At 41.1% G+C, this 25,935-nt stretch overlaps 2 protein-coding genes across 2 annotated transcripts in view; one reads left to right on the plus strand and one right to left on the minus strand.

The window, feature by feature from the left end:
• The window catches only part of LOC135703351 (uncharacterized), a 416,348-nt gene that overhangs the window by 372,039 nt on the left and 18,374 nt on the right, over nt 1–25,935 (plus strand). The window contains exon 2 of the mRNA XM_065224548.1: nt 19,986–21,252. Coding sequence (XP_065080620.1) covers nt 20,131–21,252 — 1,122 coding nt within the window. The 5' untranslated portion in view covers nt 19,986–20,130. The remainder of the gene's footprint in view (nt 1–19,985; nt 21,253–25,935) is intronic.
• Pka-C3 (Protein kinase, cAMP-dependent, catalytic subunit 3) overlaps nt 1–25,935 on the minus strand; it is a 273,561-nt gene that overhangs the window by 111,371 nt on the left and 136,255 nt on the right. The window lies entirely within an intron of this gene.

Below are 25,935 nucleotides of genomic sequence, written 5' to 3' on the forward strand. Positions count from 1 at the left end.
CGTTTTGATCAGATCAATAGTTTTCAAGTTATGATTTTTTGAATAAAAAATAATCAATTTTTTTATACGCCCTTTTCAAAAGTTACTCTGGAGGAAAAAATCATATTTAAATGAAAAATGCAACCATTAGTAGCAGCGAACACGTGAGAAATGTTTCATTCAAATCGGAAACACTCATGACCAACCGGTTTGCGTTTTGGGCTGGAAATGCTCTATAGGTAAGTTATGTATATTACTGCCTTTTAAGAAGCAGTGATTAATGTCACTATGGGGGCGACCCCGGCGTAGGGTTAGCATCCATACCTCTCACGCCAAAGTCACGAGTTCAAATCTCACCCCCAGACAAGTCACGAATGACCCAAGAGCGTGTGGCTATAAGACAAAAAAAATAATGTCACTATGCGGTAATCTCGGAAGTAATTCTAGACCAACAATTGGGTTCTTTAAGAGGTATTGAGGTAAATGCATATTCGTAATCTGCATTAAAAAGGGCACCCAAACCCAAAATTTCATAAATTTTGGTACACTGGAACTATTTTAAATAAGTACGATTACATTTGCAAAAATCACCTTATTCGCGCCCCTCGGTGTCACTTTGTATGGGAGCGAACTGTCAGTTTGTCAGTTTAGTGTCAAACAGTGAAGTTATTATTTTGCTTTAAATCTTGATTTAAAAATCGAGATGAAAGTGTGTGGGTTCGAAAAAAATATCACTGTGATCAGAAAACGAAGCTTTTTCAGATGATATATAAAAACGGATATATTTTTCAAAATTAAAGAACCCAATTGAAATAGGTGGAACCCAAACGTAAACAATGGCTTTAATCGCAAATTTCTCGAGAATCACAACCCACCCAAGCAAACTAACAATGTCATTCTATAAAAGAGTTTTTCTCTATCAGATGCAGGTGTTAGATCAAATTAGATACTTAGATTGCTTGGATGTGTTTCTATTCTCGAGAAATTTGCATTTAAAGTCATTATTTACGTTTGGTTGTTCCGCCTATTTCTATTGTTGCTCTAGAATTGATAAGATGAATTTTATGGGCAAATAATCCTAAGGATAAAAACCAGTACGTTTACTCATCTGTTGAATTAAATCCAAGGTCAAACCCAAACCCGGCTTGTGTGGTCTTTGCTTGAAAAATTATCAAAAATTTATTATGAGTTTATTCGAAACACAGTCATTAACTTCCTACTGTATCCAGTATTTTACGATCGCTTATGGCCGCCACAATCTGGCAGAGTTTCTGGTAGGGAACATAAGATTTGAAATTTGGCTTGTGTCGTTTGACGTGTAAACGATCTAATTTGAACGTTTACACGTCAAACTAACGACTGTTCCATAAAGTATAAGCACACCTTATTTTAACGGTCACTTTGAATATAATGAAATATTTCAACATGTTTTGGCTGCGTCCTTTTGTTAGCTCATTTCAGAATGACATAGCATCAAAAAAGTGCTCAGTTTTGTGTTTCCTGTCAAAATGCGTGAACAACGAAAAAGTATCGTGCACAAATGGTGCACTGTGAGCGGACTCTCCTTGAGAAAATTGGCCAAGGAAGAGGGTGTAAGCGTCGGAGCGGTACGAACTGCGATTAAAAAATATAGAGAACAGTGTACGTTTGAAGATGCGCCGAAGAGTGGCCGGAAATCCGGTCCTGTAAGTCCGGATATTGATAAAAAGATCAGGGATGCCTACAAACGAAAACCAGCGACTTCCGTTCGGGATGTTGCGAAAAAACTAGGGACCTCGTCGAGTAACGTCATGCGTGCCAAAGAAAGACTTGGGCTACAAATATACCGGAAGCAGAAAAAACCCAAAAGGAACCCAAAACAGGCCGCGTCCGTGAAACCACGGGCCCGCAAACTCTACGATTCGTTATTGCGTCGAAATTCTGGGTATATAATAATGGACTACGAAACGTACGTGAAACTAGATTACAAAACGCTTCCCGGACCACAATTCTATACTGAAAGCGAAGGCAAGGACATCCCCGAAACGGAGAAGGCAATTTTTACCAAAAAATTCGGTAAGAAGGTTATGGTTTGGCAGGCAATATGCGAGTGTGATAAAACATCTAGTCCGTACATCACAACGGAGACGATAAACACTCAGAAATACGTTAATGTCTCCAGAAGCGATTGTTGCCGATGATCAGGCAGCACGAAGGTCAAGTAGTATTTTGGCCTGATTTGGCGTCATGTCATTACGCAAAGGACACTTTAGAATGGTACAAAAGTCAAAATGGATGTTTCGTGCCGAAAGACATGAACTCCCAAACTGCCCGGAGGCACAGCCAATCGAGAATGTTTGGGCTTTAACCAAAGCAAAGCTTCGAAAATTAATAAAACCAGCGGACGACATCCAAAAATTCAAAAAAGATTGGCCAAAAGTGGTCAAAATGGTGAGAACACTGTGCAGAAGCTAATGGGTCATGTTCGAGGAAAAGTTAGGAGTCTTGGCTATGATTTAATATGTTGATTAAACGAGAGTAAAATATCATTTGAAGTACAAATACAAATATGATTTGCCAAATAAAATTATTAAAACTTAAAAAAAAAACATGAATTTTTTGTTATTTTGAAAGTGTGCTTATACTTTCTGGAACATTCTATACAAATCATATGTTCCCTACCAAAAATTCAGCCAGATTGTGGCGGCCATAAGCGCTCGTAAAATGCTGGATAGCAAAAGTAAATTTAAAAAAAGCTGAAATACTTCGAAAAAAATGACAGATGCTAACGAAAAAAGGGCAGACGCGAGCACAGCACACTTCGATTCAGGCAACTTATACTTGGAGAGTGGACCTAAGTTCATCGATTTACGAGCTTATATTCATTTTAGAATGACACATATTACAGGGTGACCGGGAAATCTAAAAAGAGCTGAGAAAAATCCTTAAAATTTTAATCATCCGGAAAAGCCCGTGAATTTCGATGAACAATCGGGAAAAAAATATAAGATTCTGTACCTTGTAGACTTTTGGACTGGAATAGATTTTCAGGATAAATCACTTTGAAGAACTTGTAAGAGAATTTTGATGAGAAATCCATAAAAAAAATTGAGAAGATTTCCGAATGAATTCAAGAGGTAGTTCAGAGAAAATTTCCATGGAAGTTTTGAGAAAATACTCTAAGGCTGTGTCCAATTACCTAGTTAAATTTAACTCGTGGTTAAAAATGACATTTCGAAAGTTATGTTCAATGTTCGAAAATCCTGGTGGTTTTTCGATCGATCGGTTTTCAAACAGAACTCAGTCACGGTTGTCACAATTTAACTTCTAGTCTGACAGAAATAACCACGCTCGGATAGCAGGGCTATTCGACAACTTTCCATCTGTAACTTGTAACCACAATTGGAACACAGCCTAAAAGAGTTTTAACTGGAACTCGAAGGCAATTTAAGCTGAACATAGCATTAGGTCCTAAGAAACATTGAAAGGTTCTCTTCGTCGATTTTCTCCCTGCACTCCCATGGCCATGTAAAGATATTCCCAGGTATTTTCAGCACACAGATTGATAAACGAAGCTTTTATCTAGCATCTAATACGACAAGTTAACAAGAAACGGTTATGTGCTCAAGTTATTAACGAAAGAGAAAGTCGACGAAGAGAATCGATCAATGCTACTTAGGACCTAATGCAATGTTCAGCTTGAATTGGGATTTTTAATTTTAAAAGTACATCAGTTACCTAGGCATCCCACTTTAGTTCCAATATTTATTAAATATTTTTAAATATCTCGTAGGTATCGCTAAGTATTTTTAAGTATTTTAATTCTAGGTTTAATTTTCATCGTAGTAAAATTTGGTTTATGACCGGTTGCTAGTGCTGTGTTTGTTGTGTTTCGCTCCTGTTTAGAGTATAAAATGAGTTTATTTGAAATGAAGTGTAAAAAAATATCAAGTGAATTGAATGTTATGATAGTCAATTTTAATAACCGTTCTAAATTTTGTTCTGAACCGATTTTTCGATTTGAACTTGTTCAACTTATTCAACGACTTTTATGAGCTTCAAGTAGAAGGGCATCGTATGGGGGAAAAACCATGGAAATGTTGTTCATTTATACAGCTTATAACGCTACGGAAGCTATGAGACTCGGCTCTCCGGATGCCACAAGTTCCGATTCAGCTCCCATCAGCTTAAATGTCCGTAGTCATTTTCAGAGGATCAAGATCCTAGTGGATTAAAACCTCAGTGAAAACCTCCGTGAAAACTATACTTATAACACAACAGTCATTTCCAGATCTGTATTTTCAACGATACATTTAAACGAGCAATAGTCTAAATTTTCCAATGGCCATCAGTATAGCTTCCTCTTGAGACTGGCTCAACGAGTCACGTACAGTACGGTCAGTGGTCTGCTGGTCTAAGCCAGTCGGCAGTTGTTGAGGTGGGCACCAAAGGTCTCTTTTGTTCCCGGGTCTCCGGGCGTTGGCGAGGTAGGGAGAGCTTTCGGAATTATGAGATACTTGACAAAAAGGGTTAATTTAGGCTTTAATTTAATAGTTTTATTGATCCAATGGTGCCGGCGCCGGTGGTGTAGTGGTAAGCGTGACTGCTTTCTAACACCCCAATGGGTCTGGGTTCAATCCCAGCCGAGGTCGGTGGGATTTTTCTGAGGCATAAAAATCTCTGGTCACGTCTTCCTTCGGAAGGGAAGTAAAGCCGTTGGTCCCGGCCCATGTGTGTTGTGAATGGGTGCGATATCCTACGCAGGTGTGGAAGCTGCCTTCCTGCACATTCGGTTGCCGTCAATGGATGGCAATCGATGTCCGTCGGTGATTGGCACTAGATTGCGGAACAGAGACCGACGTTAAATAAAGGAAAAAAAAATGATCCAATGGTGGGCGGGAGGTGAAACACTTACGCTGCTGCAATAGAGAAACAGGCCACTGTCGATGTCAAACTACCGATCCTCGTGGCTATCGGTGGCTGTAGTGTGGACTGATGTGGGAGACCACGGACCTTAGCTATCCCAGAGGTTGAAATCTCGGTCTCCGAAAGGCACAGTATCACCGCTCTTCACACACTGCCTTCCAAAAGTGCACTCTAACAACGTGTCTCACGTCTCTAAATCCTATCCAAATTTCACAAGATCCACTCTGTTCCACAGGTCCAGACTCACTGATCTTCTCGCCTCTTCATCGTAGCTCATCTATAGGTATATCGACAGAAATCGATAGGTATATCGACAGGCATCTATAGGTATATCGACAGAAATACAAAGTTTAGATTGAGATGCCCCTAGTCGGTTACTATAGATTAGAGAGTGTCTAGTATAAGAAAACAACGGATTCAAAACAAATTGCCTTGGCAACCTATGCCAAGGTGGTTTCTAGCAACACTGCCAATGCAATCAAGATAGGCGTTGCTCGATTGGCTCTGGTTTTGACAGTTCGTTTGGCTCAAAACCAGCCAGTCCACTCCTCTCTTATACTAGACCCTCTCTACTATAGATCATCTTAAAGCGCTTCGTTTTCTGAGCACAATGAAAAATTTTTCGATCCCGTAGACTTCCATCTCAACTTTTAAAGCAACAAAGTGACAGCTTGTTCCCATGCAAACTTCCACCGACGGGCGCTAAGATGGTGATATATGCTAATGTAATCGCACTTATTTATAATAGTTACAGTGTACGAAAATTACTGAAATTTTTGATTTCGCATCCATTTTTAATGCAGATTACAAATACATATGTATTTACCTTAATACCCCTAATTGTGTGAGTTCAAAGTAGAATTGTTAAGAAGTTCCGTGGAAAAATTCCATTCATATTGTGAAGAGTACTTCAGGATTTACGAAAGTTATCAAGGGAATCGAATTTGGAAAGGAATTATCAGAAGAGATTTAAGAGAATATATCGCATAGTGAAGCAGTTTTGGGACGACTTTCTACCATTTTTTTCCCTCTGTTCAGGACCTAACACCACTGCGACCAGTAATATGATCTATTGTAGTCTATCCCGTGTCCTTAGGTTAGTGCATGTCGTATTACTCCATCACTATTGAGAAATTATGAAGTATTCGATTTTTTTTTACAGTTGTCATTCTGCATTTAGTGCAAGGATCCGACACTAATTGAAAGGTCCCGCTATTTTTACTCTTCGGAGTGTTAAAACACCCTCCAAAGACGTGCCCCTTTGTCAGTCAGAAAAAACATTTTTAACGGTAAATTTAAATGTTTCTTAGTTGGTAGTACCGCCACTTGTGGTGCACATAATCAATTCCCTAGCGTTTGACGTTTACACACTACAACCAAGCATGGAAAATCATTTACATTCATTTGCCTCTAACTTTTTTCATCAACAGCATTCCGCAAAATGATGTATAGAACTTTAGTAGGTTTTGTTATTAGCTACAACTTTTATTCATTACTCAAATCTTTATCTCTTATGCATAACGAATAAGAGCGGGCAGAACTTGTTACTGTTTTTCAGTGAATGTAAAATACATTCACTGAAAAACAGTAGTGGCTTCTGTTCGCTCTGGTTCATCATGCATAAGAGATACGGATATGAAATGTTAATAGAACTTGTAGCTAATAGCAAAACCTACAAAGCCCCGTACATAATTTTGCGGAATTCTGTTGATGAAAAAAGAAACGGGCAAATGAATGTAAATTAATGCACAAAATGAATGCAAATGATTTTCCATGCCTGACTACAACCATCTGTTGCGTGTATTGCCCATCAAAGTATATACGACAGATGGCGGTAGGGTTTACAATTATAAATGTTCAATGTGTACTGCCTGCTTGTTTGTGATATAACATTGAGGTAACGTTAGGATAAAATCAAAACATTTAGAAATATAACGCATCACTTTCAGAAATACTTCACTTCGCAACCGATGAACCATTCTGACGGCCATATGAGTACCCAAGTAACCATATAGTCGCAATATAGCTTGTATATTTCTCGGTATATTCTTACTTTGCTTGATTATGGTTAGTTGGGGAATCTGATGAAACTGTCACTTATTGAAACTGATCCTTTTCGTATTTCTTTCATTCTCTTGTCGCACACGGAGCGCTCGGTGGACCAGCAACCTTGGACGTGAGCCTCGTCCCAGATCACCATGGAAATTCAATGACAGATGGTGGACATGAAACCGACCAAAAAAGGCGAAATCATATTAGAACCAACCAAGGACGATCTACGGAAGGAAATTGCCGGTGAAGCACGGATTGAAATACGAAGCGTTAGAGAAAAAGTGCAAGGGATGCCAAAAGAAGCAATTATGGTGAGAGCTTTCCAATTATTTTTTAATAATTAAATATCAAAATTAAACTAAATACATGCCAGGTTTGAAACAAATATTTTCGAACCTGGAATTGTGTCTATATAACCAATATCCATTTGATAACGGTGATGCATTCATGCGGACCTTATTGTGAGTGAAAGTAACTTCGGAATGAGCGTGACTCTCCAGACACTCTGAAATGGGTTGCTGGATCTGCAATAGAGCTATCACCTTCTAACTCCCGGACTAAAGCTGTCTACAATGACCATAAATGCGACATTGTAGAGAGAGTTCTTCCATAATAAAACTGCCGGCCGGTGGGGGTTAGAGGGAATACACACACACATTATATTCTAATAAACACACCACCGTGACAGCAATACGATGCTGGGAAGCAAGGAATTAGCATTTAAAATTAACATAGATATGTGCCCCTAGAACCTAAGTTTGTCATTCAATGTAAGCTCAAGATCTTTTACAGAATTCACCGTTCGAAGCGGCGATTGATTCATCGAGTGATCGAATGAACATGAGGGCTTGGGATTAGGAATCTCTCCTCCGTGTGCTCAATGAATCAGTACTTTTAAGATCAATATCGAAGCCGGTTATGTCCTTGATCTACATATACAATACCTACATTTTGATTCGAGGATACAATAACGCAGAAAAGGGGTCTCCCTTAGCTCAGTCGGTAAAGGCGCAGCTACAAAGCAAAACCATGCTGTTGGTGGCTGGCTTCGATTCCCGGTCCGGTTTAGAAATTTTTCAGGTTGGAAAATTGTTTGACTTCCCAGGGAATATAGAGTATGACTTACTTGCCACACAATTATACTAATGTATAAATAGTACAGGCATCGAAAGCTCTCAATTAATAACTGTGGAAGTGCATCTATAGAACACTAAGTTGAGAGCACGCAATAAGCTAATATGCGATAAACAATAAGCTTGAAATGCGAAGAGGATAACGCAGAAACTATCCAAAAAATTAAACCTCTAATAAGTTGTTGCTTTGACATCACGTTTCGTAAATAAAAAAAAACTCGCAATAAGCCCGAAAACGGCGCTTGATTACATTTTTTTTTTAATTTTAAATATATTAACCTAAGCCTACGTCAAGCACACCGGGTCCGAAAAGGGTTGCGAAACCGCCGAATCGAGCCAACTAGGAATTTTGCGCGCATATGCTTTAATGGCTGGAATTGTTTATAAATTATAGTCAACTGTTTATTTTCGATTCCAATTACGCAAAATTGAACTGCACCGTCAATAGAGGCAGGAAAATTAATATAAATAAAAAAGGAAAATCGATTGAGTCAGCGGAGAGAATGGGAATATGTTTGCGTGAAGAACATCGAGTAGCAGTACTAATTTCATTGAATTCATGATATGGTTGTTTGGATTTCCTGGTCTTCTACACATAAATATCTTTCCTCCGAATAGAAATTCAGAGTACTTCTATCACTGTTCGCAAATTTCCAATTAAATCTATTATCGCGAGTAAGGTAGAGTCGATGTATAAGTTATACGGAACCAACTATTTCCTAAAATGACACATTCAATCACCAATTTCAGTATGAAAAATGCTTCCAGCAGTCAGGAACCTTAAACTGACAGTGCGAGATGACTGATTACACTTAGAACATGTAACTTTGAGTGGTGAACTAACAATATCTCCCGTTAGAGAAGTGACATAAACTGAAACATGCAAAAGTTACACCTTTTAAATGTCCATACTTAAAGTGAAAAAAATCAACAGTATACATAGCAAACAAGCGAAAGTGAACGTAACGACTTCAGCACGTCTCGTCCGTCCGTCCGAGTTCTTATCAAAATGGTACATCGTGGGGGCTAGATTAGAAAATGACCACTTTAATGCCACACAAATTTGCTTTCAACCCATAGGGGGTACTTGGAAGGTAACGTGGTAATGGCCGCAAGGTGACACCGACCGGAAGTTCTTTGTTCGCCAGAGGCGACACCTATGTAGCAGCACATGTTCACCGGTGGTTCACGCCAACAGGAAGCATTGGAGACACGAATTGAGGTTATGTAACTGTCAGTCATGTGGCACGCAAGCTTCTGGATGGGTGGAAGGCTTTGCTCTTTATTGATCTTGCCATTCTTCCTCGACTTCCTAAAAGTGTTTGACGTGTAATTTCTAAATACCGTCTGAGTAATCATATTGACCAATTTGCTGCAATGCACTAAGACATCAAGGGCTATTAGTTGTAATTTCAATTCACCTCTTTATCGCACTCATCAAGCTACCACAACAATTGTAGCTGACCGTGAGAGCCTGCTTCTCATCTGAAAACAATAGGTCTGGTAGGTCTCGTTTCATCTCCATAGGGCTGAGATTAAAAGGAAAACAACGGATGTCACAATTTGCTTCCAATTATGACAGCGTGCGTTGTACCTATTTTGAAAGAGTTTTGACACCGATTTTTCATCCGCCTTAATTATACGTATTTACTGTGCAGAATAGAAGTAGAAAACGAAGATGGGGAACAGTTTTGGTGCAATCATTTTTTGGTATCTTTTTTCAACATAACGCAATGCAGTCTTGCTCCATGGAGGGAGAGAAGGTACATTTGGGAAAGCTTAAATATTTCACCCACTAAGTGGCGTTTTTGACTGGGGCAACAGTCATAAAATGGTATTTATTTTTCTTACCACGTAGAGCAACGGAAGGTGTGATTTTGCTAAGGGAAATAAGCAAAATCAAGTGCCTGGCTAGACAGATGCGGGTGCGCGGAAAAGGTGATTCATATTTACAAATATGTAAACGTTTGTATACCTTGCGAAGAGAGCGCTAAACGATTCTCACGAGAAGATATTACCGTTTGAAGGTCTAATTAGATAGGTAATAGAGTGTGTACTCTATTTGAACTACATTCGTTGTACGTAAATTAAGAATTTCCAATGATTTCGCATCTTTGTTGGAATGCTCTGGCGAAGCTTCGGACACCCTTTTCTCGTGACTGAAGGTTTTCCTACGCAAACCAACCCCATCATCGGGTTGAGGAAAGTCTCCGATATTCGATGAAACTGTTAATTTGCGTTCGGTTGGCGAGGAAAGAACTATCAGTGTTTTGTTTATAAAAGTTGATAGTACTTTTTCAATCGATGGTCTACAATATATTGAATTGGTTCTGCTTTTATTCACCAGACTATACTGCCCATAAGTCAGTCCCATCTGTAAAAAACTGGAAATGAGAAAACGGCGTTCAAAGATTTTACAAGTTTTCTGATTTGACACTTATTTTGGAGGGATAAATTTAAAAATAAACGTACAATGTGATAGAATGCATCTATGTTTACCATAAAATATTGAAAAAAATATCGTGAAATTTTTATTTTATGGCCAAAATCTGAATGGGACTGACTTGCGATTACATTTAACGTCAATGAGAAAAATAACCGCAAGTCAGTCACAATTCCATGACGATGCTGCATTAGTTTAGCACAGTATTGAACAGTAGGAAGATACCATGGTCCCATAGAACGTTATTGAATGTTTCTGGATTTGTTTTGCTGGTTTCAGAGCAATGGCCGGAACGTATTCCGGTGAGTATGGGTCTTCACCAGACCAGAGCTTTTCATAAACGTGCCAAACCCACCATGCGATAAATCAATTGATTATTCACATAATTCACATGAGAATTCAAAAATAAGATCGACAAGAGTCATGATCAGTGACCAGCACTATGTTGGCCAAACCCGGACATGTTCCTTATATCCCCTGGGAAGTGGTTAATCCTTTTTAAATCAAAATCCATCAAGCGATACATCAAATCACATGAGAATTCAAAGCCATCCATTGGCGGTCAAACTGAGTATCGTAAGAACTATATTGGCCACATCAGGACATGTTCCAGATACCCTAGGGGAAGTGCACAAATCTCATGATGCGATGTGTTGTCTAACATTTCTAACATATTTTTTCCTAATGGGACTGACTTGCGGCTACTTTTCGGTGTGAGACAATTTGACTTGGTATTGTTTTTCATTTTTCTTTAACAAACCACCTTTTTTCAATAGCACATCTCAAAAAACATAGAAAGATAAACTGAATAATGATGCTATCTCAAAATTGATTAAAATGCAGATGGGACTGACTTGCGATTACCGGCAGTATATATATAGTGACTGTAAAAGGGAAGAAATCAAGGAAAAAAAAACGCAAGAGAATGAAGATGACTGCGCAAAACTCGAACGTAAAGTTCTAGGATGGTGGAACTTAAGACCATGCTTCATCAGGTATTGAGTCTCAGTCAGTCATCTCAGAGAAACCAATTACAGCAGCCGAGCAGGACAGTTCAGGAAAACCGAACAGGAACGGTACCTAAAGGCGGACGACCGCAGCATTTACAACCACAAAATGCGTATTCAGAAGCCAACCCAGTAGAACAGTTAGGAGGGGTTCAGACGCAGTACGAAGGCTTGTTCTCAGTGAACGATCTGGACGACACATTGTGGGAAGAGCAGAATAATCGTTGTTTTCAGAGGGACACGAGAGGGTCAAATCCGGGATGAAATTTTAATCAAGGGTTTCAGGAACATCAAACGCGATACAACACGATCGGAAACCAAAGGGGACCATTTGCCGAAATTAGTCAGCAAAGGTGGCCGAACGGACTTCAAAGAGATGAACACGATAGTGACGGAAGTGAGCAAACTCAGGATTTTCCTAATCCTTCGGATGTTCCGATACGGAACAGGAACCAACACCGAGAGAACCGTACGCAGTATGACAGGAAAATAGAAAAATGGACATTTTCTTTTCGGATGCTGCTAGGTCACCAACTCTAGAGGACTTCATTTACAAAGTGAAAGTTCTGGCTAGCATGAATGGAATTTCCATGGACTGCTTAATCAGCCACATTCACCTACTTTTGCGTGATGAGGCATCACATTGGTTCTTTGCCTACTACGATGCTAACTGGAATTGGAATATTTTCGAAACCAGAATAAGATACAGGTTTGGAAACCCAAACCAAGACCAAGGAAATCGCCAGCAAATCTACGAGCGAAAACAGCTGAAAGGTGAGACCTTTATTGCCTTTGTTACGGATATCGAAAGATTGAACAAGTTGTTGACCAAACCTTTGATGCCGCAACGAAAGTTTTAAATAATCTGGGAGAATATGCGCCAGCATTATCGGTCTAAATTGGCATGTTTCCAAGTGAACACTTTGGATGAGCTAATCCAGTTAAACTACCGAATTGATGCTAGTGATCCAAGTTTGCACCCAGTTGGTTCAAAACACGGAATTCACAACATTGAAGCGGAGTCGGAAGGGGAGATTTCAGACGAGGAAGCGGTCAATGTTCTGAGCAGGAGGCAACAGAGAGTGAACGGGTTTTCGAATCAGCAAGACAGATCGGCACCAGGGGTGGAAGGATTGTCGAGATCACCGCTGTGCTGGAATTGTCGGCAAAACGGGCACCTTTGGAGAGAATGTAAGGAAGTCAAAACAACGTTCTGCTATGTGTGTGGAAATCCTGGAAAAATCTCAAGTTCGTGCGAAGCGCATCCAAAAAGAAATCAGCCAAACCAAAGGTCCAATCCGGCACCAAATCCGGGAAACTGAGTTCGGAGTGCAGAGATGGGAACCCTACATTCCTCATAAACCCTCTGTTCCCATGTATGTTGACCCAATTCAAAGCCTGCTAGAAGTCAACATCCAAACTAGTCAGTGTCCCCATGTTAAAGTCAATATTTTCGGTATAGAAACGGACGCTTTACTTGACTAAGGAGTCAGTATTAGTGTGGCTAATTCACCTGAACTGGTTGATCGTCATGGATTAAAGCCGAAGCCATCGCCGATAAAAATTGCACTGCAATCCACACACAGTACTCTTGTGCAGGATACGTTAACGTTCCTATTAAAGTTAAAAATGTTACGAAAGTGATATCTCTTGTTATTGTTCCTGAGATATCTAAGAACTTAATATTGGGAATAAACTTCTGGAAAGCGTTCAATATCAAACCGATGATTCAGAACGAATCGGGTTTCGAAGAGATCTTTTCTATACAGAACACGGTGAATGAGGATTCCTCAGCGGCATTATCGGAATCCTTCCATTTTTTCTTACACCCGGTTGAAACTCTACCAGTGTTCGAGAAACCAGAGCCAGATGATTTTTTGGACATTCCAGGTTTAGAATTGCCACAACCATCGAAAGCAACACCGGAGTCGATCGAAACGAAATACCTTCTATCACCAGAAGAGAAAATTCAGTTGGCGGAAGTCATTCGAGAATTTCCCTATATGATGGAGAATAAATTGGGACGGACTACTTTAATACAACACGAGATCGTGCTTCGAGACGAGGTAAAACCAAGAAGACAGCCTCTATATCGTTGCTCACCCTCCATTCAGGTTGAAATGGATAAAGAGATTGAGCGGTATAGGAAGTTAGAAGCGATTGAAGAGTGCTCAGGTGAGTGGGCGAGCCCTCTGGTTCCCGTTGGGAAAAATCAGAGTATGTTTGGATTCAAGACACATCAATGCTTTAACAAAAAAGGATTCATACCCGATGAGCGACATGAAAGGAATTTTTCACCGTCTCGAAATCGCTAGATACTTTTCAGTGATCGATTTAAAAGACGCTTATTTCCAAATCCCCCTGAAAGAAGAGTGTCGAGATTTGACTGCATTTCGAACATCAAAGGGGCTGTTTAGATTTAAGGTGTGTCCATTTGGTCTCACGAACGCACCTTTTACCATGTACCGTCTGATGGATAAGGTGATCGGCTTCGATTTGGAACCATACGTGTTAGTATATCATCGTGGTAGCAACCAAGACACTGTCGGAACACTTTCGTTTGTTGAAGATAGTTGCAAACAGACTGAGTCAGGCAAACCTCACGATTTCCTTGGATAAATCTCGCTTTTGTAGGAAAGAGGTTAACTATTTGGGTTACATGTTAACTAATGACGGGGATAGCCATTGAAAACTCTCGGATAGAACCAATTTTGAATTACGCCAGGCCAAAAAGCATTAAAGACATTCGACGCCTGTTAGGATTAGCGGGATTCTACCAACGATTTATTAGTAATTACAGCAGAATAGTATCTCCAATTTCTGATTTACTGAGGAAAGGTCAGAAGAAGTTCCTATGGACAGAAGCTGCAGAGCAAGGATTTTAAGAGCTTAAATCTGTTCTGGTTTCGGCACCTATTCTCGCAAATCCAGATTTCAAACTACCATTTGTTATCGAATCAGACGCGTCCGACAATGCTGTAGGAGCAGCATTGATGCAATACATTGATGGCGATGCGTGAGTCATTGCATATTTCAGCAAGAAATTGAGCAGAACGCAGAAAAGATGTGCAAGTGTTGGGAAGGAATGCTTAGGCGTTCTGTTGGCGATAGACCACTTCCGACACTTTGCAGAGGGAAGTAGATTCAAGGTGGTCACTGACGCAAGAAGTTTACTATGGTTGTTCACGATTGGAGTAGAATCAGGAAACGCCAAACTTTTAAGATGGGTCCTAAAAATACAATCGTATGACATAGAATTGGACTACCGAAAGGGAAAACAAAACTGCACCGCTGACTGTCTTTCTCGTTCTGTGGAGGCTATATCTGGGACATCAGTAGACCCAGAATATCAGGACCTTATCCAACAGATCGTTCAAAACCCTCAGGACTACAGCGACTTCAAGGTCATAGATGGTCAGGTGTATAAATTCATAAAATGTCAAGGAACGGTTGAGGATGTTCGGTTTTTTTGGAAACGTTATCCACAATGGGAAGAGAGCATTGGCGTAACTAATGGGGGTGCCAGGGGGGCCAGGCCCACTCCAGAATAATCTATGCTCCCTCCAGAATTTTTGGTGTTTGTTTTTGACTCACCGGTATTTTTTCAAGCTTGTTAAGGTCAATGTTACTATTTAACAGTGATTAATAAAATTGGACCACCAACAAAGATTTTCGACGTAGGACTACGTCTGTGATTTCTATATGGGGGTACACTTTGTGAAAACCGGAAATGGAACATGTAACACAATTATGAAAGATTTAGAACGCTAATAACTCAACTTCCCCTGAACCAATTTTAATAATTTTATCACCAATCGATCAGAAATATTTCTACGCATCTGTCAAATTTAAGACGTTATCATTTTTCAAAAAGGCACTATTGAAAATTGCATGAATGTGCAACTGTTGCTTTGAGCACCGATTGCCTGTGAAAAGTGATTTCCCTAACACAGATTTCAAAGTTGAATTCCATCCGATCTAACCAAACGGTGTTTATTCAATCACAGCGTGGTGAGTGGTGGTGTTCTCCTGTATATAACAAATGGCTGTCTGGAAGCAATGAGATGCAGCCCACATGAGCATCCAAAGAAAGAAGAAGAAGCCGCACCGCTATTGATCCGAATCAATAGCTTTGTGGGCCAACTATGCCAAGCGCGTCATACTAAAGAGTATAAACAGAGAGAACCTCGCTCAAATGCCTATTCCTACCCGAAACACAAGCTCCTGCTGCAGTGAATAAATAAGATTTATTATGTAAGACACGTAGTTCTACGTCACCATTACGTACAACCCCATAGGGCTGTCCCTTGTAGTTTTTAAAGTCCTTTATGTTGATTACTTTTGTTATGTTCTGGACTAGAAGAAACAATTTTGAGAAATTATATTATATCAAATCGATAGCAATAAGACGTCTTCAGGCTCTACAGATTGGCCATGACTTCAAATAGAAGTTCAGAGAAGATCGTAGAAATTAAGTAAACTTGGTAGATATTCTGAGAAGTTCATAGACCTTCAGAAAAATTCATAGGAAAAAGGAACTTCGAAAAGTTCTGAAAACTGCGTAGAAGTAGAGAGTTCACTTAAATATGAGGAGCTTCGTAGAAGTTAAAGGAGCATTATTTTATTTTTGGGAAGCTCATTATTGATCTACATAATTTCAGTTTTGTTTAGCCTCATGGACTTGGAATAGTTGTGGAAATTCAACAGCAAACTTTGTGGAAGATTTTCAAATTGCGTAGCATTTTGAGGAGCTGCGTAAAACTTCATAATGGGGAAAGGAATTTTGAAAAAGTTCAGGGAATTTTTTAAAAGATCTAAAAATAGTTCAATAAACTTCTAAGAACTTCAGGTATCTTCGCCTCAGTTAAGGGAACTTCCTGGCAGTTTTTCAGAGATCTTACTCCAAAAAAGCTCCATGACCTTCTTGGAGGTTTTGGGAACTTCGCTAAATTCAAGGAACTTTCTAGGTGTTCAAGAATATTTGTAGATGTCTTAGGTGTCTTTCCAGAAGTGCAAAGATGTTCAGAGATCTTTGTAGAATTTAAAGAAATGGAAAAAAATATGGAATGTGGAATAAATTCAGGGAACTTCGTAGAAGTTGAGGAAATTTTGTAAAACCTAAGTTTTGTAGATGTTCAGGAAACGTTGCATAAGTTACAGGATATTCTTTCAAACATCCTTCCTAGACATAAGGAAATATTCAAAAGATCTCCATATAATTCAAGATATTAGTAAAGTTCACTTGATATTTGGTAGGTTGTAGGTTGATTAGGAAGTATTCAAAAGTTTTCCAGCTAATGGAATCTTGAATGATGAAACTTGATTTTAGGGCCATATTTGTACATTCTCTATAGGGAAGACCCGTGCCTTGGTGTTTTAGCTATATTGTCACAAATTTGCACTCCAGCAGCTAAATTCCGGGCAGAAATTTCAATTTCTGCGTACACCTAATATGTATAAATTTCTTTCTTTTCGAATATCCTTTTTTATTAGTTACAAAATCTTGAAAACATATGGGTTTGGGATCACAAAATTATTTTTATCAACAATGTTAAGGATTGTGCATCTGCAGCATATGCATGTACGTAATAAGTGGATTTGTTAGTTATTTCAATGCTTTTTAACAATTCTTGACATTTCCCATTTTTTAAATAATCTCTTGTTAAAAATCAACAGCATTGCTATCGATGCGTAAAAATATTTCTGATCAATTGGTGATCAAATTATTGAAATTGGTCCAGGAGCAGCTGAGTTATTAACGTTAAAAATCTTTCATAATTTCGTTACATGTTCCATTTTCAGTTTTCACAAAGTGTACCCCTATATAGAAATCACCGACGTAGTCCTACGTCGAAAAATTGTGTGTAACTTGAATATTTTTCTACGTCCTAAATGTATTAAATTTTATTCTGTGTGCACTTTACCTCAAACTCCTAGAATTAAATTTTGGTTCCTTTGTCTGAGATTTAACTGCTGAATAAAAAAATCAAGTTACAAAATTCATAAAATTACCTAACCCTGAGAATTTTCATAAGTTTGAGATGCTTACATTTACAAAATCCGGACTGTGATTTTATTACAAAAAACATGAACAAACGATCATTGCTTGTTCAAAGGTCCCAATCGTTGTTATGGAATAAATTTAATCAAATTTATTGTTTCACCATTAAAATAATAGTAAGCCTCAATGTCATATTATTGGTCACAGAAAAAAAAATGTACCCAAAAATAAGTTGCCTTGGACGTAATTTGAGTGAGTTTTTCATTACCAGTAGTTTTGCAAAATTAAAAAAGTGCAGCAGGCCCCCCTTCGGCCCCTCCAGATAAATGTTCTAGCTACGCCAATGGACGAGAGGAAGCGAGTAATACAGGAGGTTCATCAGAAAGCCCACTTAGGATTCGTGAAGACGCTAGCAGCGGTAAGAGAGAGGTACTTTTGGCCGTTGATGAGCCCGCAAAGCTCGCCAACGTAAGCTTTCAGAAGTATTGTAAGTAGCGAACCTACACTTGCATGCAAGGCCGCTAGCACGGACACATAATGATAGCGCGCTAGGCGAATAGTCGATCGACCGCACTAGTCAGTTAGAGGTGAACAGAAGATAGGCCGGCCAAGATCAAGTTTGTAAATATGTAAAATAAAAACCCTATAGATAATACAAAACTGAATAGATGTAGAATTTCCACTCACAAATTAAATCAGTGTTAGTAAGTTTTGATTTAGAGAGTCTGAAGGTTGTTTTACGTTTCGTTCGTCATGTTTAGTATTTTGTTGTTGAATTGGTTGTGTTACTCGTTTTCTAAAGCAAGCTCGAATTGATGGGTCAGAGGGATTGCTTCCTGTGATGATAGGGTTAACTATTCCATTTCCGGCCTATTAAGCACAACCCGCACTTAGTCTTTCTTAATTTAGCGCAGTTTAGCACCAAACGGAATGTTAATATTACTGATGGCTTCCAAATTTATTTAGATTTGATAAAGACACCAATTTTTGAGATATTATCAAAAGTCTAACACTGCTTCTTGACGTCAAACTCGGCCTACGGATTCTAAGCTCGGCCTAACGCATTGAAACGCAATTGAAACGCATTTGAAACGCCAATGAACTCACTTCGGCCTATCGGATGAAGATAAAACATGATTCGGTCGGAGCACTTCTTTTGTTTTTTGGAATAATGGGTGCAAATCTTCATATCACGCGTTCTCATTGACTTCGTTTGGTAGCTTATTAACTAAAGTATCGTTCCAAACGCATAATTGACTTGTTAATTCTGAAATCATGGATTAATTTGAAGTTTTCTGCTCGATAGGCCCAAAATGGGCGATTAGGCCAAAGTTTTCTGCTCGATAGGCCCAAAATGGGCGATTAGGCCGAAGTAGTCTCTCGGGTCTGTTGGTCTTGTTCCCGACACTGTTGACGAGTTTTAGAACTGGCTCATTTGGTCATCAGTATCTAGCCGGGCATCGTGAAACACGACAGGTGGTCCTCTTCGGAGGGGGCGCTTAAGCCATCCGTTTACTTAACCGATCGGGAACTGCCTCGCGGGGCCGCTACGTGTCCCTCTGGTCCAGGGGTTCCAGGTATTTTGAGAAAAAAAACCTTCAACGAGATCGAACAAATGTGTTCACATACCTTCACCTGGTTGGCTTAATGCTGGGTAATGCGCAATACAGATCCCATTGAGATCACTAGCCTCTTCCCAGCAACTCCTATCCCTACCTCCCCGTGGTACCGGCCGGGAACTGTGAGCAACCTTAGGGAATATCGGGTAACGAACCCCGGTGGGAACTTTGGTCATAGGCTGACAGGGAAGGGGGGTTGGCTTCAACAAGCCTGAGCGTCTGTTCTCCAGGAGGAGCGGCTCACAAAAGCGTCTGTTCCCATGTTAGGGTGGCTGATCTACGTCCGAGTGCCAGTGAAGGACTCTAAGCACAACTGTGCACCCTGGTCCTCCGGAAAGTTAGAAGGTTGGTGTCAGGCCCTGCGAGCCAGCCGTAAAAAAAGCATTGCAACGGAAAATCAGCAACAGAGGAATACGAACCGAGACCAACGGCAACGACCTCAGCTTGCGATTGGAAAGTCGGCACGTGGAACTGTCGATCTCTCAATTTCATCGGGAGCACCCGAATACTCGCCAATCTACTGAAAGACCGCGGATTCGGCATCGTAGCGCTGCAGGAGGTGTGTTGGACAGGATCCATGGTGCGAACATTCAGAGGTAATCATACCATCAACCAGAGTTGCGGCAACACACGCGAGCTGGGCACAGCTTTCATCGTGATGGGCGAAATGCAGAAGCGCGTGATCGGTTGGTGGCCGATCGACAAAAGAATTTGCAGGTTGAGGATCAAGGGCCGATTCTTCAACTTTAGCATAATCAACGTGCACAGCCCTCACTCCGGAAGCACTGATGATGACAAGGACGCATTTTACGCGCAGCTCGACCGCGAGTACGATCGCTGCCCAAGCCACGACGTCAAGATCATCATAGGAGATCTAAACGCTCAGGTAGGCCAGGAGGAGGAATTCAGACCGACGATTGGAAAGTTCAGCGCCCACCAGGTGACGAACGGAAACGGCCTACGACTCATCGATTTCGCCGCCTCCAAGAACATGGCCATACGTAGCACCTTCTTCCAACACCACCTCCCCTATCGTTACACCTGGAGATCACCACAGCAGACGGAATCACAAATCGACCACGTTCTGATTGATGGACGGCACTTCTCCGACATTATCGACGTCAGGACCTATCGTGGCGCTAACATCGACTCTGAACACTACCTGGTGATGGTCAAACTGCGCCCAAAACTTTCCGTCATCAACAATGTACGGTACCGACGCCCGCCACGGTACAACCTAGAGCGACTGAAGCAACCGGATGTCGCCTTAGCATACGCGCAGAATCTCGAGGCAGCGTTGCCAGAGGAGGGCGAGCTCGATGTGCCCCCTCTAGAGAACTGCTGGAGTACAGTAAAAGCAGCCATCACCGACGCAGCCGAGAGCACCATCGGGTACGTGGAAAGAAGTCGACGGAATGAATGGTTCGACGAGGAGAGCAGAGCGATTTTGGAGGAGAAGAACGCAGCGCGGGCGGTAATGCTGCAGCATGGAACCCGACAGAACGTGGAACGATATAAACAGAAGCGGAAACAGCAGACCCGCATCTTTCGGGAGAAAAAACGCCGCCTGGAAGAAGCGGAGTGCGAGGAAATGGAACTGCTGTGCCGTTCCCAAGAAACACGGAAGTTCTACCAGAAGCTCAACGCATCCCGCCACGGCTTCGTGCCGCGAGCCGAAATGTGCAAGGATAAGGACGGGAGCCTCTTGACGGACGGACGTGAGGTGATTGAAAGGTGGAAACAGCACTTCGATGCGCACCTGAATGGCGAGGAGAACGTAGGCACGGGAGACCAGTGCAATGGAGGAAACGACTACGTCAGTGCAGCAGAGGACAGAACTGATCCAACTCCCACGCTGAGGGAAGTTAAGGACTCCATTCAGCAGCTCAAAAACAACAAAGCAGCTGGTAAGGATGGTGTCGCAGCCAAACTCATCAAGATGGGCCCAGAAAAGTTGGCCACCTGCCTGCACCGGATGATAGTCAGGATCTGGGAAACAGAACAGCTACCGGAGGAGTGGAAGGAGGGGGTAATCTGCCCCATTCACAAGAAAGGCGACCATTTGGAATGTGAGAACTTCAGAGCGATCACCATTTTGAATGCCGCCTACAAAGTGCTATCCCAGATCATCTTCCGTCGTCTATCACCTAAAATGACCGAGTTCATGGGAAGTTATCAAGCCGGCTTCATTGACGGTCGATCGACAACGGACCAGATCTTCACCCTACGGCAAATCCTCCAGAAATGCCGTGAATACCAGGTCCCAACGCATCATTTGTTCATCGACTTTAAGGCGGCATACGACAGTATCGACCGCACAGAGCTATGGAAAATCATGGACGAGAACGGCTTTCCTGGGAAGCTGATCAGACTGATCAAAGCAACGATGGACGGTGTGCAAAACTGCGTAAGGGTTTCGGGTGAACTATCCAGTTCATTCGAATCTCGCCGGGGACTGCGACAAGGTGACGGACTCTCATGCCTACTCTTCAACATTGCTCTAGAAGGTGTAATGCGACGAGCCGGGCTCAACAGCCGGGGTACGATTTTTACGAAATCCGGTCAATGTGTATGCTTTGCGGACGACATGGACATAATCGCAAGAACATTTGGAACGGTGGCAGAACTATACACCCGCCTGAAACACGAAGCAGCAAAGGTCGGACTGGTGGTGAGTGCGTCAAAAACAAAGTACATGCTAGTAGGCGGAACCGAACATGACAGGATTCGTCTAGGAAGTAATGTCACGATAGACGGGGATACTTTCGAGGTAGTGGAGGAATTCGTTTACCTTGGATCCTTAATGACGGCTGACAACAATGTGAGTCGTGAAATACGAAGGCGCATCATCAGTGGAAGTCGTGCCTACTACGGGCTCCAGAAGAAACTACGGTCAAAAAAGATTCACCCCCGCACCAAATGTACCATGTACAGAACGCTAATAAGACCGGTGGTCCTCTATGGACACGAGACATGGACTATGCTCGAGGAAGACCTGCAAGCACTCGGAGTTTTCGAGCGACGTGTGCTAAGGACGATCTTCGGCGGTGTGCAGGAGAACGGTGAGTGGCGGCGAAGAATGAACCACGAGCTCGCTGCACTCTACGGCAAACCCAGCATCCAGAAGGTGGCCAAAGCCGGAAGGATGCGGTGGGCAGGGCATGTTGCAAGAATTCCGGACAACAACCCTGCAAAGCTGGTGTTCGCTACTGATCCAGTTGGCACAAGAAGGCGTGGAGCACAGAGAGCACGATGGGCGGACCAGGTAGAGCGTGATCTAGCGAGCATTGGGCATGACCGAGGATGGAGAGCGGCAGCCGCAAACCGAGTATTGTGACGTAGGTACTATTGTTGATTATGTCTTATCTTAAATGTGATGTTGTACAAATAAATGTATGTATACCTTCACCGCTTCTTTAACAGTAGGAGGGAGGGGGGATGGAGGGTTTTTTTAATTGATGTAATTCTAAAATCATAAAAGAGGGATACAGGGAGAATGCTACCCTGCTAAGTTATTGCACTTAATAAATTTTTAAAATTTTGAAAATTTCTGGAGTTCAAGAGTCTCTACAAATAGGGGAAATGGCTCTAATGTTGTCCTACGGATCTAAGATTGGGCTCATCGCTAAAAATCTGCTATTTATCAATTTTATCTAGATGAACGCGTCATTGGGACGGGGTACTAATGGATATTTTTGGTCGCAATTGAAAATTTAGTCTATTGCTGAATTTATGTATGGACCCAAATCAGGCGCATTTAGGCCGACATTACATCCATTTCCCCTACCTACTAGAATTCACATTTTCTCTGTGCGCGGATCTTGAAAGCTTTTCGTAGTCTCTGATATTTTAAATTTCATGTCTGTGAACGCTACTGGTACAAATAAAAATGTACCATAAGCTCAGAACTAAGAACCGATATAAACAAGTATATGACTAAAAATTTGGTTAGTAAAAATAAAAAAAAAAAACGGACTAAAAAGCATCTTCAAGACTGTGACATTTCAAATTCATGAGTCAGATTTGTAAGATTCTGAAACATGAAAATTTTATAAGGCTTTAGAAAATGTTCAACCTTAAACAAAAAACGAATAATTCAAGATTTTGGAACGAAGATTCATATGATGGACCATTAAATTTTTCAAATCTGTACGATCAAGTCAAGTGGTAAAGTGACCATTTTTTGGCATTTTCGGTTTTCTCAAAAATCTTCGGAAATTCTGAAGACGACATTCCAACACTAGCCAAATATATCGGGTCAAACAAAATCCACAACGAATGATGAATTCGTTTTAGTAGTGTAAATACCATCACCCCCAGAGACAAAACCTCGTTGGCACGTTCCAAATCCAGTCTGACAAAGCCTCGTTGGTATCCACTATAATTAAAAAAATGTGTCCTACCTTTCTATTGATTTTCCACAAACGAACATGCACCCACTCTCATCGATCACTCAACTTGCCGCCCTCTACTATTGCTGCAGCTTTGCCATGGTGACAACCGACAAACAGACCAACGACGACGACGACACACAATACCAATGCAAATGCACCTGCAAGCTGCAAGTGCACAACCGACATCATCCATAGCTCCGTTGGCATGGTCCGGTCGTTCACGTATGCATATTGCCCACACGCCATATCCCAACCTAATGAAACAAACATACATACAGTTTTATGATTGTGCTGCTGCAATTGGCTGTTTTTGCCTAAATATGCACCGGTTGACATATGTAGAGCACAAGTTTCAATGACCCTTTGGTGCTGCAGTGCATTCTGAATGAAAGTGTTTAGAATTAAAGCCGGTAAAATTAGCATATTTTGCGGAATTCTAAGGTGGGGCAGGGGAAAGCGGTGAATTGATTCGCTGAGGTTTTGCGAGACATTTGGGGAGGTATTTTAAGTACGACTGCACGCGAAGAAGAATGTGGCGCCCGAACTATCTGCTGCACTATTTACGATTATTATTGTGGTGCAAGTCGCACACAGCGACGACTGCGACGACGACAACGGATACAATAATGATGACAGACGGAACATATGTATCGTTGGCATTTTCGGAATGCCAAACGATTTCTCTACAATGGTAGAAGATTTCACGACGAAGCTTAGACAAATGAGCTTCAAAATTGCATTCGTAAATTGTAAAATTGCTGTTTTCTATCAAATTACGCTCCTCCACGAAAAATCATTAAAAAAAAACAGAAATCTTGCAAAATTATTTTCGGTGTTTCAAGTTTTAATTGCACAACATTTATGAACTAACCGATAAACTTAATTCCGTTTACTTAAACAAAAAGAAGAAAGCATTCTTATCAGATACAACCGTACCTAAAGAGAAACCAATCCGGCTAATTATACGGCCCCCTAAATGACCGACAATAAATTACGGCACGCCAGTCGTTTTTTTTATAACCCCTTAAAAAAAAACCGGCAGCTTTCAAGACACCCATTGTTCCAAGCAATAGCAATTAGCAGCGGAGAACGATCCCATACTTTGCGACACCTACTCTTACCTACCTCAACAACCACCAGATGGTTCTCTTCTGACTCTTCTCTTCTCTCGCTTTAAATAGCTAGAGGCAAGCAACCGGTGGTGCACGATGAATGGGGGCCGAGGGAGCGACTGAAGGCAACATCTACATACCATTTGCATATCATTTTCCACTAACCAGTCGAGCCCCCCTGGCTGAGCGCGCGCGAGAGCTCTGATAGGATCTGGAAACACGCGGTGTCGTATAGAAAAGGAAACGTTTTCACGCACTTAATTGAAATTTTCATTATGAAACGTTGAGCAAAGGGGTTCAGAGCAATTCGTCGGTTTCAACAATACCATGGACGATGAGCGCCGTTGATGGCAGCTTGAATGGTTAAGCTTACTGCATGAATCACACGCTCTTAAGGCGTTAAAGTGTTGACTAAGAATTGATTAAGTTTCACTGTTTTGGCTGCGGAGTCATAAAAATGCGTTGATTTTATGTTATCATTGTGTCGGTCTTTGGGTGTGCAATAGTCAGCGTACGAAATAAGTCGACGTTGGCCCTGGTTGAAGAAAAAAAGCGGAAAATCGGTTATCCCGCGAATGAATCAGCAAATTAATTAATTTTTTTGAATGTTGAAATTCAATGTATTGATTGTGCTCCACGGGGCCTCCCTTAGCTCACTCGGTAAAGGCGCAGCTACAAAGCAAGACCATGCTGGAGGTGGCTGGGTTCGTTTCCCGGTCTGGTCTAGGAATTTTTCGGATTGGAAAATTTCTCGACTTCTCTGGGGTATGATTGTACTTGCCATACAATTATACTAATGCAAAAATGGTACAGGCATCGAAAGCTCTCAATTAATAACTGTGGAAGTGCATCTAGAACACTAAGTTGAGAGGACGCAATAAGCTAATATGCGATACGCAATAAGCTTGAAATGCAAAGAAGAAGAAGAAGAAGAAGAAGAAGAAGAAGAAGAAGAAGAAAAAGAAGCTTGTGCTCCATTCAACGCAAACGATTGAAAATTAGTTCACCTCGGCCTAGCTTTTCACCATAATATTATACGGATAAGCTTACTATTTGCACTTATAGGACAGAACAACTACAACTTTTTTGAAGACCACAATTAAATTTAACAACAGAAAAATTAGTAATCCATTCAGGCCTTACGTTGGGAATTAACCTTCAGGTTCGCCAACGATATCGAAGTAGCCAACGGACAAACGTATTTCAGCGGACACACTTTCACTTCCTGAATATAAAATAAATTGACACTGCAACTCAGTTCGCTTTCGGCTATTGTATCAGTTTTATCAT

Source organism: Ochlerotatus camptorhynchus, unplaced genomic scaffold (genome assembly GCF_037179485.1).
Source record: "Ochlerotatus camptorhynchus isolate MF236.1 unplaced genomic scaffold, CSIRO-AGI_Acam_v1.1 ptg000021l, whole genome shotgun sequence".
In the NCBI taxonomy this organism is placed as follows: Eukaryota; Metazoa; Arthropoda; class Insecta; order Diptera; family Culicidae; genus Ochlerotatus; species Ochlerotatus camptorhynchus.